At 54.7% G+C, this 13596-nt stretch overlaps 1 protein-coding gene across 1 annotated transcript; it reads left to right on the top strand.

Annotated features, from left to right (window-relative positions):
- The first annotated feature begins 6593 nt into the window (after positions 1–6593).
- si:dkey-33c12.3 (uncharacterized protein LOC335380 homolog) lies at positions 6594–13375 on the top strand. The gene is made up of 3 exons (XM_055911081.1): positions 6594–7794; positions 10036–10160; positions 11240–13375. Exons 1-3 carry the CDS (start codon positions 6763–6765, stop codon positions 11289–11291), a joined length of 1209 nt encoding a protein of 402 aa, XP_055767056.1. The 5' UTR covers positions 6594–6762; the 3' UTR covers positions 11292–13375.
- Positions 13376–13596: the final 221 nt, after the last annotated feature.

Below are 13596 nucleotides of genomic sequence, written 5' to 3'. Positions count from 1 at the left end.
GACCTACCTGCCCTTCCTCTCTCTCTCTCCCTGGCCTACCTGCCCCTCCTCTCTCTCTCTCTCTCCCTGGCCTACCTGCCCGTCTTTTCTCTCTCTCTCGCTGACCTACCTGCCCCTCCTCTCTCTCTCTCTCCCTGGCCTACCTGCCCCTCCTGTCTCTCTCTCTCTCTCCCTGACCTACCTGCCCCTCCTCTCTCTCTCTCTCTCTCCCTGGCCTACCTGCCCCTCCTCTCTCTCTCTCTCTCCCTGGCCTACCTGCCCCTCCTCTCTCTCTCTCTCTCTCCCTGGCCTAACTGCCCCTCCTCTCTCTCTCTCTCTCTCCCTGGCCTACCTGCACCTCCTCTCTCTCTCTCTCCCTGACCTACCTGCCCCTCCTCTCTCTCTCTCTCCCTGGCCTACCTGCCCCTCCTCTCTCTCTCTCTCTCTCTCCCTGGTCTACCTGCCCCTCTCTCTCTCTCTCTCTCCCTGGCCTACCTGCCCCTCTCTCTCTCTCTCCCTGACCTACCTGCCCCTCCTCTCTCTCTCTCTCTCTCCCTGGCCTACCTGCCCCTCCTCTCTCTCTCTCTCTCCCTGGCCTACCTGCCCCTCCTCTCTCTCTCTCTCCCTGGCCTAACTGCCCCTCCTCTCTCTCTCTCTCTCTCCCTGGCCTACCTGCCCCTCCTCTCTCTCTCTCTCTCCCTGGCCTACCTGCCCCTCCTCTCTCTCTCTCTCCCTGGCCTAAATGCCCCTCCTCTCTCTCTCTCTCTCTCCCTGGCCTACCTGCACCTCCTTTCTCTCTCTCTCCCTGACCTACCTGCCCCTCCTCTCTCTCTCTCTCCCTGGCCTACCTGCCCCTCCTCTCTCTCTCTCTCTCCCTGGTCTACCTGCCCCTCTCTCTCTCTCTCTCTCCCTGGCCTACCTGCCCCTCTCTCTCTCTCTCCCTGGCCTACCTGCCCCTCCTCTCTCTCTCTCTCTCTCTCTCCCTGGCCTACCTGCCCCTCCTCTCTCTCTCTCTCCCTGGACTACCTGCCCCTCCTCTCTCTCTCTCCCTGACCTACCTGCCCCTCCTCTCTCTCTCTCTCTCCCTGGCTTACCTGCCCCTCCTCTCTCTCTCTCTCTCCCTGACCTACCTGCCCCTCCTCTCTCTCTCTCTCTCTCTCTCCCTGGCCTACCTGCCACTCCTCTCTCTCTCTCTCTCTCCCTGGCCTACCTGCCCCTCCTCTCTCTCTCCCTGGCCTACCTGCCCCTCCTCTCTCTCTCTCTCCCTGGCCTACCTGCCCCTCCTCTCTCTCTCTCTCCCTGGCCTACCTGCCCCTCCTCTCTCTCTCTCCCTGACCTACCTGCCCCTCCTCTCTCTCTCTCTCCCTGGCCTACCTGCCCCTCCTCTCTCTCTCTCTCCCTGACCTACCTGCCCCTCCTCTCTCTCTCTCTCCCTGACCTACCTGCCCCTCCTCTCTCTCTCTCTCTCTCCCTGACCTACCTGCCCCTCCTCTCTCTCTCCCTGGCCTACCTGCCTCTCTCTCTCTCTCTCTCTCTCTCTCTCCCTGGCCTACCTGCCCCTCCTCTCTCTCTCTCTCTCTCCCTGGTCTACCTGCCCCTCCTCTCTCTCTCCCTGACCTACCTGCCCCTCCTCTCTCTCTCTCTCTCTCCCTGGCCTACCTGCCCCTCCTTTCTCTCTCTCTCTCTCCCTGGCCTACCTGCCCCTCCTACCTCTCTCTCTCCCTGGCCTACCAACCTCCTCTCTCTCTCTCTCTCTCCCTGGCCTACCTGCCCCTCCTCTCTCTCTCTCTCTCTCCCTGGCCTACCTGCCCCTCTCTCTCTCCCTTGCCTACCTGCCCCTCCTCTCTCTCTCTCTCCCTGGCCTACCTGCCCCTCCTCTCTCTCTCTCTCCCTGACCTACCTGCCCCTCCTCTCTCTCTCTCCCTGACCTACCTGCCCCTCCTCTCTCTCTCTCTCCCTGGCCTACCTGCCCCTCCTGTCTCTCTCTCTCTCTCCCTGACCTACCTGCCCCTCCTCTCTCTCTCTCTCTCTCCCTGGCCTACCTGCCCCTCCTCTCTCTCTCTCTCTCCCTGGCCTACCTGCCCCTCCTCTCTCTCTCTCTCCCTGGCCTAACTGCCCCTCCTCTCTCTCTCTCTCTCTCCCTGGCCTACCTGCACCTCCTCTCTCTCTCTCTCCCTGACCTACCTGCCCCTCCTCTCTCTCTCTCTCCCTGGCCTACCTGCCCCTCCTCTCTCTCTCTCTCTCCCTGGTCTACCTGCCCCTCTCTCTCTCTCTCTCTCCCTGGCCTACCTGCCCCTCTCTCTCTCTCTCCCTGACCTACCTGCCCCTCCTCTCTCTCTCTCTCTCTCCCTGGCCTACCTGCCCCTCCTCTCTCTCTCTCTCTCCCTGGCCTACCTGCCCCTCCTCTCTCTCTCTCTCCCTGGCCTAACTGCCCCTCCTCTCTCTCTCTCTCTCTCCCTGGCCTACCTGCCCCTCCTCTCTCTCTCTCTCTCCCTGGCCTACCTGCCCCTCCTCTCTCTCTCTCTCCCTGGCCTAACTGCCCCTCCTCTCTCTCTCTCTCTCTCCCTGGCCTACCTGCCCCTCCCTCTCTCTCTCTCCCTGACCTACCTGCCCCTCCTCTCTCTCTCTCTCCCTGGCCTACCTGCCCCTCCTCTCTCTCTCTCTCTCCCTGGTCTACCTGCCCCTCTCTCTCTCTCTCTCTCCCTGGCCTACCTGCCCCTCTCTCTCTCTCTCCCTGGCCTACCTGCCCCTCCTCTCTCTCTCTCTCTCTCTCTCCCTGGCCTACCTGCCCCTCCTCTCTCTCTCTCTCCCTGGACTACCTGCCCCTCCTCTCTCTCTCTCTCTCTCCCTGACCTACCTGCCCCTCCTCTCTCTCTCTCTCTCCCTGGCTTACCTGCCCCTCCTCTCTCTCTCTCTCTCCCTGACCTACCTGCCCCTCCTCTCTCTCTCTCTCTCTCTCTCCCTGGCCTACCTGCCCCTCCTCTCTCTCTCTCTCTCTCCCTGGCCTACCTGCCCCTCCTCTCTCTCTCCCTGGCCTACCTGCCCCTCCTCTCTCTCTCTCTCCCTGGCCTACCTGCCCCTCCACTCTCTCTCTCTCCCTGGCCTACCTGCCCCTCCTCTCTCTCTCTCCCTGACCTACCTGCCCCTCCTCTCTCTCTCTCTCCCTGGCCTACCTGCCCCTCCTCTCTCTCTCTCTCCCTGACCTACCTGCCCCTCCTCTCTCTCTCTCTCCCTGACCTACCTGCCCCTCCTCTCTCTCTCTCTCTCTCCCTGACCTACCTGCCCCTCCTCTCTCTCTCCCTGGCCTACCTGCCTCTCCTCTCTCTCTCTCTCTCTCTCTCCCTGGCCTACCTGCCCCTCCTCTCTCTCTCTCTCTCTCCCTGGTCTACCTGCCCCTCCTCTCTCTCTCCCTGACCTACCTGCCCCTCCTCTCTCTCTCTCTCTCTCCCTGGCCTACCTGCCCCTCCTTTCTCTCTCTCTCTCCCTGGCCTACCTGCCCCTCCTCTCTCTCTCTCTCCCTGGCCTACCTGCCCCTCCTCTCTCTCTCTCTCTCTCCCTGGCCTACCTGCCCCTCCTCTCTCTCTCTCTCTCTCCCTGGCCTACCTGCCCCTCTCTCTCTCCCTTGCCTACCTGCCCCTCCTCTCTCTCTCTCTCCCTGGCCTACCTGCCCCTCCTCTCTCTCTCTCTCCCTGACCTACCTGCCCCTCCTCTCTCTCTCTCCCTGACCTACCTGCCCTTCCTCTCTCTCTCTCTCCCTGACCTACCTCCCCCTCCTCTCTCTCTCTCCCTGACCTACCTGCCCCTCCTCTCTCTCTCTCTCCCTGACCTACTTGCCCCTCCTCTCTCTCTCCCTGGCCTACCTGCCCCTCCTCTCTCTCTCTCTCTCCCTGGCCTACCTGCCCCTCCTCTCTCTCTCTCTCCCTGGCCTAACTGCCCCTCCTCTCTCTCTCTCTCTCTCCCTGGCCTACCTGCCCCTCCTCTCTCTCTCTCTCTCCCTGGCCTACCTGCCCCTCCTCTCTCTCTCTCTCCCTGGCCTAACTGCCCCTCCTCTCTCTCTCTCTCTCTCCCTGGCCTACCTGCACCTCCTCTCTCTCTCTCTCCCTGACCTACCTGCCCCTCCTCTCTCTCTCTCTCCCTGGCCTACCTGCCCCTCCTCTCTCTCTCTCTCTCCCTGGTCTACCTGCCCCTCTCTCTCTCTCTCTCTCCCTGGCCTACCTGCCCCTCTCTCTCTCTCTCCCTGGCCTACCTGCCCCTCCTCTCTCTCTCTCTCTCTCTCTCCCTGGCCTACCTGCCCCTCCTCTCTCTCTCTCTCCCTGGACTACCTGCCCCTCCTCTATCTCTCTCTCTCTCCCTGACCTACCTGCCCCTCCTCTCTCTCTCTCTCTCCCTGGCTTACCTGCCCCTCCTCTCTCTCTCTCTCTCCCTGACCTACCTGCCCCTCCTCTCTCTCTCTCTCTCTCTCTCCCTGGCCTACCTGCCCCTCCTCTCTCTCTCTCTCTCTCCCTGGCCTACCTGCCCCTCCTCTCTCTCTCCCTGGCCTACCTGCCCCTCCTCTCTCTCTCTCTCCCTGGCCTACCTGCCCCTCCACTCTCTCTCTCTCCCTGGCCTACCTGCCCCTCCTCTCTCTCTCTCCCTGACCTACCTGCCCCTCCTCTCTCTCTCTCTCCCTGGCCTACCTGCCCCTCCTCTCTCTCTCTCTCCCTGACCTACCTGCCCCTCCTCTCTCTCTCTCTCCCTGACCTACCTGCCCCTCCTCTCTCTCTCTCTCTCTCCCTGACCTACCTGCCCCTCCTCTCTCTCTCCCTGGCCTACCTGCCTCTCCTCTCTCTCTCTCTCTCTCTCTCCCTGGCCTACCTGCCCCTCCTTTCTCTCTCTCTCTCCCTGGCCTACCTGCCCCTCCTCTCTCTCTCTCTCCCTGGCCTACCTGCCCCTCCTCTCTCTCTCTCTCTCTCCCTGGCCTACCTGCCCCTCCTCTCTCTCTCTCTCTCTCCCTGACCTACCTGCCCCTCCTCTCTCTCTCTCCCTGACCTACCTGCCCTTCCTCTCTCTCTCTCTCCCTGACCTACCTCCCCCTCCTCTCTCTCTCTCCCTGACCTACCTGCCCCTCCTCTCTCTCTCTCTCCCTGACCTACTTGCCCCTCCTCTCTCTCTCCCTGGCCTACCTGCCCCTCCTCTCTCTCTCTCTCTCCCTGGCCTACCTGCCCCTCTCTCTCTCTCTCTCCCTGGCCTACCTGCCCCTCCTCTCTCTCTCTCCCTGGCCTACCTGCCCCTCCTCTCTCTCTCTCTCTCTCTCCCTGGCCTACCTGCCCCTCCTCTCTCTCTCTCTCCCTGGTCTACCTGCCCCTCCTCTCTAGATAACACTACATTACGGTAGCTGTGTTCTGTAAAGGGTTGTGGTGTATATCGCTTCGTTGCCCTAGCGATCATACATGCGTAACAGGACCATTACTCAGCATTGTACATTTATATGGAATTGTATGTTTCTTTCTTATTGTTTTAATATTGCACCGGGAAAAATGGCAGCTTTGCAAAGTTGTCCATTTGTCACATCCCTCGTTAAAGGTAATCAGAGTCTATGAATGGGGTAGGTTACCTTACCACCCTCTTGATCAGGTCATACCCTGAGGACAACCATCTCTATCAGATCCACGGGAGTTGGTGTTTTAATGTGCCCCTCTTTGGACTTAGCCTTCGGGTCGGTGCGGGGACTTACTCCCCCTGACATCCGCGACCAGCATGCCTCCACGGGGGCGAGACGCCGGATTCCCGGGGTACTTCTGGTAATAGGTTTGTCTAAAACGTAGTAATTTCAAACTTACATTTATTTGCAATCACATTGTGTCTCTCTACTATGCGTGGGAATATTTCTTTTTATTTCTTAAATTAAAATCACTTGGAGCTGATTTCCTGGTGTTTTTTTTACAGTATTTTATGTCCAACAATGACAATTCCACACAAAAACATTATTATATTTTGCTCCGAAAACTCGGGGGGCCCAAATAAAACCACCCGCGGGCCAAATTCAGCCACCAGTTGGGGAACCCTGACTTACAGATTCATGATATTGGCTAAACTATTTTTATACTTATCTAGATATAGATTTGTTTTGTCAACACATGTAGTCTCTCTCGTTCTCTCTCTTTCGTGCTCTCTTTTGTGCTCTCTCTCGTGCTCTCTCTCGTTCTCTCTCTCTCTTTCGTGCTCTCTTTTGTGCTCTCTCTCGTGCTCTCTCTCGTGCTCTCTCTCGTTCTCTCTCTCTCGTTCTCTCTCTCTCGTGCTCTCTCTCGTTCTCGTTCTCTCTCTCTCGTTCTCTCTCTCTCGTTCTCTCTCTCGTGCTCTCTCTCGTTCTCTCTCTCGTTCTCTCTCTCGTTCTCTCTCTGTATATATGTTTATTGCAGCAAATGTAAAAACCTGCCCTTCCACATCTCCTCTGCTTCATAGTGCTGAGTGTGAGACAGAATACCAATCTCCCTGTGATCTCACTGCAGCACTTTCCTATTGGTGGTTGTTGTGCTGACATTCTTGATGCGTCACACACACTGGTGGGGGGGGGATCTGGGGGGGGGGGGTCGGGGGGAAGGAGAGGGGGCTGGCTGGCTGTATATAAACCAGGGCTCTGCAGCGTCGCTGAGCTGGTGCAATGCAAGACACTCGCTCATCCTCACCGATGGTCTGCAGAACAAGGGGGACTTTAAAAAAAAATTAACATCTGAAACAAAAAAAACATCCTACATTAACAAAAAAAAATCTCGAAAAAAAAAACAAAACTACTAAAAATCCATCATGAGCTACGATCCTTATATCTCCTACCGCCACACTTGGGACAGCTACCGAGGCTCTTCTCGACCTTCCACCACCAAATCCTTAATGTACTCCTCTCTCTACTCCTCCTCTTCCTCCCGAGCCCTGGGCCTGGCAGCTGGGAAGCAGCGGACCCTGCGTCCACCGGCCTCTTCCTCACTGCCGGATGCGTCTGCACGAATGGACCTGGGCCAGGCCTCCAGCCTCAACACAGAGCTGCTGGGGCTCCGCAGCCAGGAAAAGGAGCAGCTGGTGGGCCTCAACGACCGCTTCGCCACCTACATCGACAAGGTGAGGCGCCTGGAGCAGCAGAACCGGGCCCTTCTGGCAGAGCTGGAGGCTCTCAGGAGGAGGCAGAGGGACCCGTCCCGTCTTCAGGGGCTCTACGAGGGTGAAGCCCGGAGCCTCAGGGCTGCAATCGACCAGAAGACAGGAGATAAGATGCGCATGGAGGCAGAGAGGGACTACCTGAGGGACGTGTACGGGCAGCTGAAGGAGCGCTATGAGGAGGAGGCGCAGTGCCGTGCGGATGCGGAGGAGGCCCTGCAGAGGGCCCGGGAAGAAGTGGGGCGGGCCATGCTGTCTAACTGCGATGCGGAGGCCAGCGTTGTCTCCCTGGCCGAGGAGATGGGCTTCCTGAAGAAGGTGTTTGTGGAGGAGCAGGCGGAGCTGCAGGCCCAAGTAGTGGCGGCTAACGTGTTTGTTGACATGGAGGTGAGCAGGCCAGACCTGTCTGCGGCACTCAAGGAGATCCGGGCGCAATACGAGCGACTGGCCAATAAGAACATGCAGGCGGCCGAGGACTGGTACCGGGGGAAGTTTGAGTCAGTGGCGGAGATGGCATCGAAGAACAACGAGGCGGTGCGCTCCATCCGGGAGGAGACCATGGAATACCGCCGGCTGCTCCAATCACGCTCCTCTGAGATCGAGGCCCTGCGGAACGTCATCGAGTCGCTGAACAAACAGCTGGAAGAGCTGGAGGAGCACCAAGGGAAAGAGGTCACGAAGTACCAGGTACAGAACCACTCAATCAATCAGAACCAGGGGAACGAGGTATAGAACCCCTCAATCAATCAGAACCAGGGGGAAGAGGTATAGAACCAGGGGGAAGAGGTATAGAACCAAGGGGAAGAGGTATAGAACCAGGGGGAAGAGGTATAGAACCAGGGGGAGAGGTATAGAAACAAGGGGAATTGGTATAGAACCAAGGGGAAGAGGTATAGAACCAAGGGGAAGAGGTATAGAACCAAGGGGAAGAGGTATAGAACCAGCGGGGAAGAGGTATAGAACCAGGGGGAAGAGGTATAGAACCAGCGGGGAAGAGGTATAGAACCAAGGGGGAAGAGGTATAGAACCAAGGGGGAGCGGTATAGAACCAAGGGGAAGAGGTATAGAACCAAGGGGGAGAGGTATAGAACCAAGGGGAAGAGGTATAGAACCAGGGGGAAGAGGTATAGAACCAGGGGGGAAGAGGTATAGAACCAAGGAGGAGAGGTATAGAACCAAGGGGGAAGAGGTATATGGTCTGAGTGGGAGATAAGGTACACAGCGACAAAGGTATAGATGTCATAATGTGACCATTTCAAACCGTGGTAAAAACATAGCCAAAAACTCTTGTAGACATGGATGTGATAATAATGACTCTGATGCTGCTATGACTCTGATTTGGTCCCTGCTCTTTATGGAAAGTGTTTCACTGCACCAGACTTCTCCTCTCCTCCCCAACCCCCACCTCTCCTCTCCTACCCCCACCTCTCCTCTCCTACCCCCACCTCTCCTTTCCTACCCCCACCTCTCCTCTCCTACCCCCACCTCTCCTCCCCTACCTCTCCTCCCCAACCCCCACCTCTCCACTCCTACCCCCAACTCTCCTCTACTACCCCCAACTCTCCTCCCCTACCCCCACCTCTCCTCTACTACCCCCAACTCTCCTCCCCTACCTCTCCTCCCCAACCCCCACCTCTCCTCTCCTACCCCCACCTCTCCTCCCCTACCTCTCCTCCCCAACCCCCACCTCTCCTCCCCTACCCCCACCTCTCCTCCCCAACCCCCACCTCTCCTCCCCTACCTCTCCTCTCCTACCCCCACCTCTCCTCCCCTACCCCCACCTCTCCCCCAACCCCCACCTCTCCTCCCCTACCTCTCCTCTCCTACCCCCACCTCTCCCCCAACCCCCACCTCTCCTCCCCCACCTCTCCTCCCCTACCCCCACCTCTCCTCCCCAACCCCCACCTCTCCTCCCCAACCCCCACCTCTCCTCCCCTACCTCTCCTCTCCTACCCCCACCTCTCCTCTCCTACCCCCACCTCTCCTCTCCTACCCCCACCTCTCCTCCCCCACCCCCACCTCTCCTCCCCCACCTCTTCTCTCCTACCCCCACCTCTCCTCCCCTCCCCCCACCCTCCTACCCCCACCTCTCCTCTCCTACCCCCACCTCTCCTCCCCTACCCCCACCTCTTCTCTCCCCACCTCTCCTCTCCTCTCCTCCCCCCACCTCTCCTCTCATACCCCCACTCTCCTCTCCTACCCCCACCCCAGCTCTCCTCCCCCCACCTCTCCTCCTCCGCCCAGCCCCCCCCCCCCAGCTCTACTCCTCCCCCCACCTCTCCTCCCCCCTACCTGTCCACTCTACTCCTCCCCACCTCCTCCTCTCTCTCCTCTCCTCAGTAGTAATAGATCAGTCTGTGCAGGGAGTCGTCGTGTTCCTTGTGTAGAGATGATAGTCTCAGAGGTGTGTCAGTATTCATGGACCCCCTCCATAAGGAGAAAAAATGAGAGAGGGAAGGTCACACCAAAGCTGTTATTCAGCTGAATATGTCCTTCCACTGTTTCTATATTTAGAAAAATAAAGACCTGGTGTGAGACCTGGGCTGTATCTCAATGCCACCTTGTTTCCCATATAGTATACTAGATAGGGCTCTGGTCCAGGGCACTGCATTATATAGGGAACAGTTAGGATATCATTTGGAACACAGACCTTGCTGTTTTATGGACCTGATTTTTTATTTATTTATATGATATTATTGTTTCAGGATAAATGGTCTGTTTGTTTCAGGATAAATGGTCTGGTTTGTTTCAGGATAAATGGTCTGGTTTGTTTCAGGATAAATGGTCTGTTTGTTTCAGGTGAGGATAAATGGCTTGGTTTGTTTCATGTGAGGATAAATGGTCTGGTTTGTTTCAGGATAAATGATCTGGTTTGTTTCAGGATAAATGGTCTGGTTTGTTTCAGGATAAATGGTCTGTTTGTTTCAGGTGAGGATAAACGATCTGGAGTGCGACATCAACGAGGCTAAGCAGGAGATGGCTCGCTACCTCAGAGAGTACCAGGACCTTCTCAATGTTAAAATGGCTCTGGACATTGAGATAGCTGCATACAGGTAACCTTAACCTTGGCTCAGCCACTATCAAATTGCATCAAAGTTAATTTGTCATTTTGCACAGTATACAGCAAGGAATACACAACACAATGAAATGCTTAAAGTCTAACATATCAACCTGGACCAACAACCACTGGTGTTTGATACGACCAGCACAATGATACGACCGGCACAATGATACGACCAGCACAATGATACGACCAGCACAATGATACGACCAACACAATGATACGACCAACACAATGATACGACCAGCACAATGATACGACCAGCACAATGATACGACCAACACAATGATACGACCAACACAATGATACGACCGGCACAATGATACGACCGGCACAATGATACGACCGGCACAATGATACGACCAACACAATGATACGACCAACACAATGATACGACCAGCACAATGATACGACCAGCACAATGATACGACCAACACAATGATACGACCAACACAATGATACGACCGGCACAATGATACGACCGGCACAATGATACGACCAACACAATGATACGACCAACACAATGATACGACCAGCACAATGATACGACCAGCACAATGATACGACCAGCACAATGATACGACCAACACAATGATACGACCAGCACAATGATACGACCAGCACAATGATACGACCAGCACAATGATACGACCAGCACAATGATACGACCAGCACAATGATACGACCAGCACAATGATACGACCAGCACAATGATACGACCAGCACAATGATACGACCAACACAATGATGCGACCAGCACAATGATACGACCGACACAATGATACGACCAGCACAATGATACGACCAACACAATGATACGACCAACACAATGATACGACCAACACAATGATACGACCGGCACAATGATACGACCAACACAATGATACGACCAGCACAATGATACGACCAGCACAATGATACGACCAACACAATGATACGACCGGCACAATGATACGACCAACACAATGATACGACCAACACAATGATACGACCAACACAATGATCCTCCAACACAATGATACGACCAGCACAATGATATGACCAACATATTAATATACATTTTCTTCACAGGAAACTCCTGGAGGGAGAAGAGTTCAGGCTGACCTTCTCTGCCCTGAACTAAAACCGTTTCACACTGAACCCCAATAACCCTCAACCCCAATACCCTAACCCTAAACCATACTCTTTAGTCTTATAGCCCTACCATTGGTCCTCCTTCCACCCTTACCTAAACCCCATACCTTCCTCCCCTACTACCCCACCCTTACCTAAACCCCAGACCGTCCTCCCATACTACCCCACCCTTACCTAAACCCCAGACGTCCTCCCCTACTACCCCACCCTTACCTAAACCCCCTACTACCCCACCCTTACCTAAACCCCAGACCTTCCTCCCCTACTACCCCACCCTTCCCTAAACCCCATACCTTCCTCCCCTACTACCCCACCCTTACCTAAACCCCAGACCGTCCTCCCCTACTACCCCACCCTTACCTAAACCCCAGACCTTCCTTCCCTAAACCCCATACCTTCCTCCCCTACTACCCCACCCTTACCTAAACCCCAGACCGTCCTCCCCTACTACCCCACCCTTACCTAAACCCCAGACCTTCCTCCCCTACTACCCCACCCTTACCTAAACCCCAGACCGTCCTCCCCTACTACCCCACCCTTACCTAAACCCCAGACCTTCCTCCCCTACCACCCCACCCTTCCCTAAACCCCATACCTTCCTCCCCTACTACCCCACCCTTACCTAAACCCCAGACCGTCCTCCCCTACTACCCCACCCTTACCTAAACCCCATACCTTCCTCCCCTACTACCCCACCCTTCCCTCCCCATACCACCCCACAACTCATCCCCACTGTACCACCCTAATCTAGTACCACCCTAATCTAGTCCCACCCTAATCTAGTCCCACCCTAATCTAGTCCCACCCTAATCTAGTCCCACCCTAATCGAGTACCACCCTAATCTTGAACAGCCCCCCTAAGCGTCCTGAACGTCATCCTTCCGAAGACAGATGAGCCCTTGTTCTACACAAGAGGTCCACGATGAAGAGGTCCCCCTTCTTCTCCACACTGATGTTATGACATCATACATCAACAAAATGGCCACCAGGCAGAAGACTGCTGAGAGATAGACTGCACTGCATTAGCCTCATACAGCTAAGCCTGTGAGCAATATCCTCCTGCTAGAGTTCCCCTCCATTAGCCTCGTCCCAGATCAGTTTGTGCTGCCATGTCATCGGCTTATGGTCTCTGTCACACCAGCAGAAACAGATCTGGGTTACGTCGCCTTCATATCCAAGCATCAGGCTCAGCATTTCATTTGACTGTCCTCCACTTTGTGCAAACATTTGACCAATTGTTTGTAAAGGAGGACTTTATTAAAATGTAATTTAGCTTTGGATGCTTTGGATTGTATCTGTGTGTTGTTCTCATGACGATAGAAAGCTGTTGTGGGCATATTGATTAGGAATATATTGATGTGGAGCTCTATCAACAGGATATTGATCCTGAACTGAACTGCATTTCCGGTTCTGTAGCCAGTGGAACAGTAACCTTAAAGTTTATTGACCTTTGCTTCTCTGTTACTCTTTCATGATATTTCCATTCTCTTATCAAATTACCCACGAGCTTCAGTCAGGCGAAGATAAGACAATAATTTGTTTTGGCATGTTGTTCATGAAACATAAAATACTTGCCGTATGTATGAGAAGCTGTGGGTAAGGAAATGTAATGTAAGACAACATTATTAAAGCTTAAGTTACTGGTTTCTCCCTGTGATCTTAGAGAAATAACTCTGTTAGCTTCTGTTAGCCCTTTTCTGTTCTGTAAGACCTTCCGAAACTAGCCTGGGTACCAGTCTGTTTTGTGCTAACATTCCACTCCTTGCCGCTCCTTGTCATACCAAACGTGTTTGGCATAAGACACAGAGTACAAGGAGTGGAATGTTAGCACAAAACAGGTCTGGATTTCAGGCTGGTCTGAACCTACAAGCTACAGTAAAACAACTGAAGAATAACTTAGCCTGGTAACAGAAGTATCCAGCCTGGTAACTCAAGCTCTTCGCTGTGCATATGTACACCGACTGATTGATCCTAGATCTGAAACTATCCCAAGTCTGCACCTTATACTGTATGCGTGGTATACCTGTAAGGGCCAGCAACTTGCTGAATAAAATTACATAACTGAACTGCAAATGATCCCATAAATTGTTTTATATTTTTTATAATGTGATTGAATTATTCTAGTGTCGGGTCAAACAAAAGCATGTCTTGTAGACTTTGGTGACCTCTTCATTACTAAAGTAGAAGAGCTTCTTTCTGCCTTCCTCTGATATAGTGACCCATCCAGGGTGATGTAATGTGTAGACTATAGAGAACACTACAGGTTACAGTATATATATATATATGTTTATATA

This window comes from Salvelinus fontinalis, unplaced genomic scaffold (assembly GCF_029448725.1).
Source record: "Salvelinus fontinalis isolate EN_2023a unplaced genomic scaffold, ASM2944872v1 scaffold_0045, whole genome shotgun sequence".
Lineage (NCBI taxonomy): Eukaryota > Metazoa > Chordata > Actinopteri > Salmoniformes > Salmonidae > Salvelinus > Salvelinus fontinalis.
Note: the sequence above shows the minus strand (reverse complement) of the source record. Positions and strands in the feature narration are given on the sequence as shown.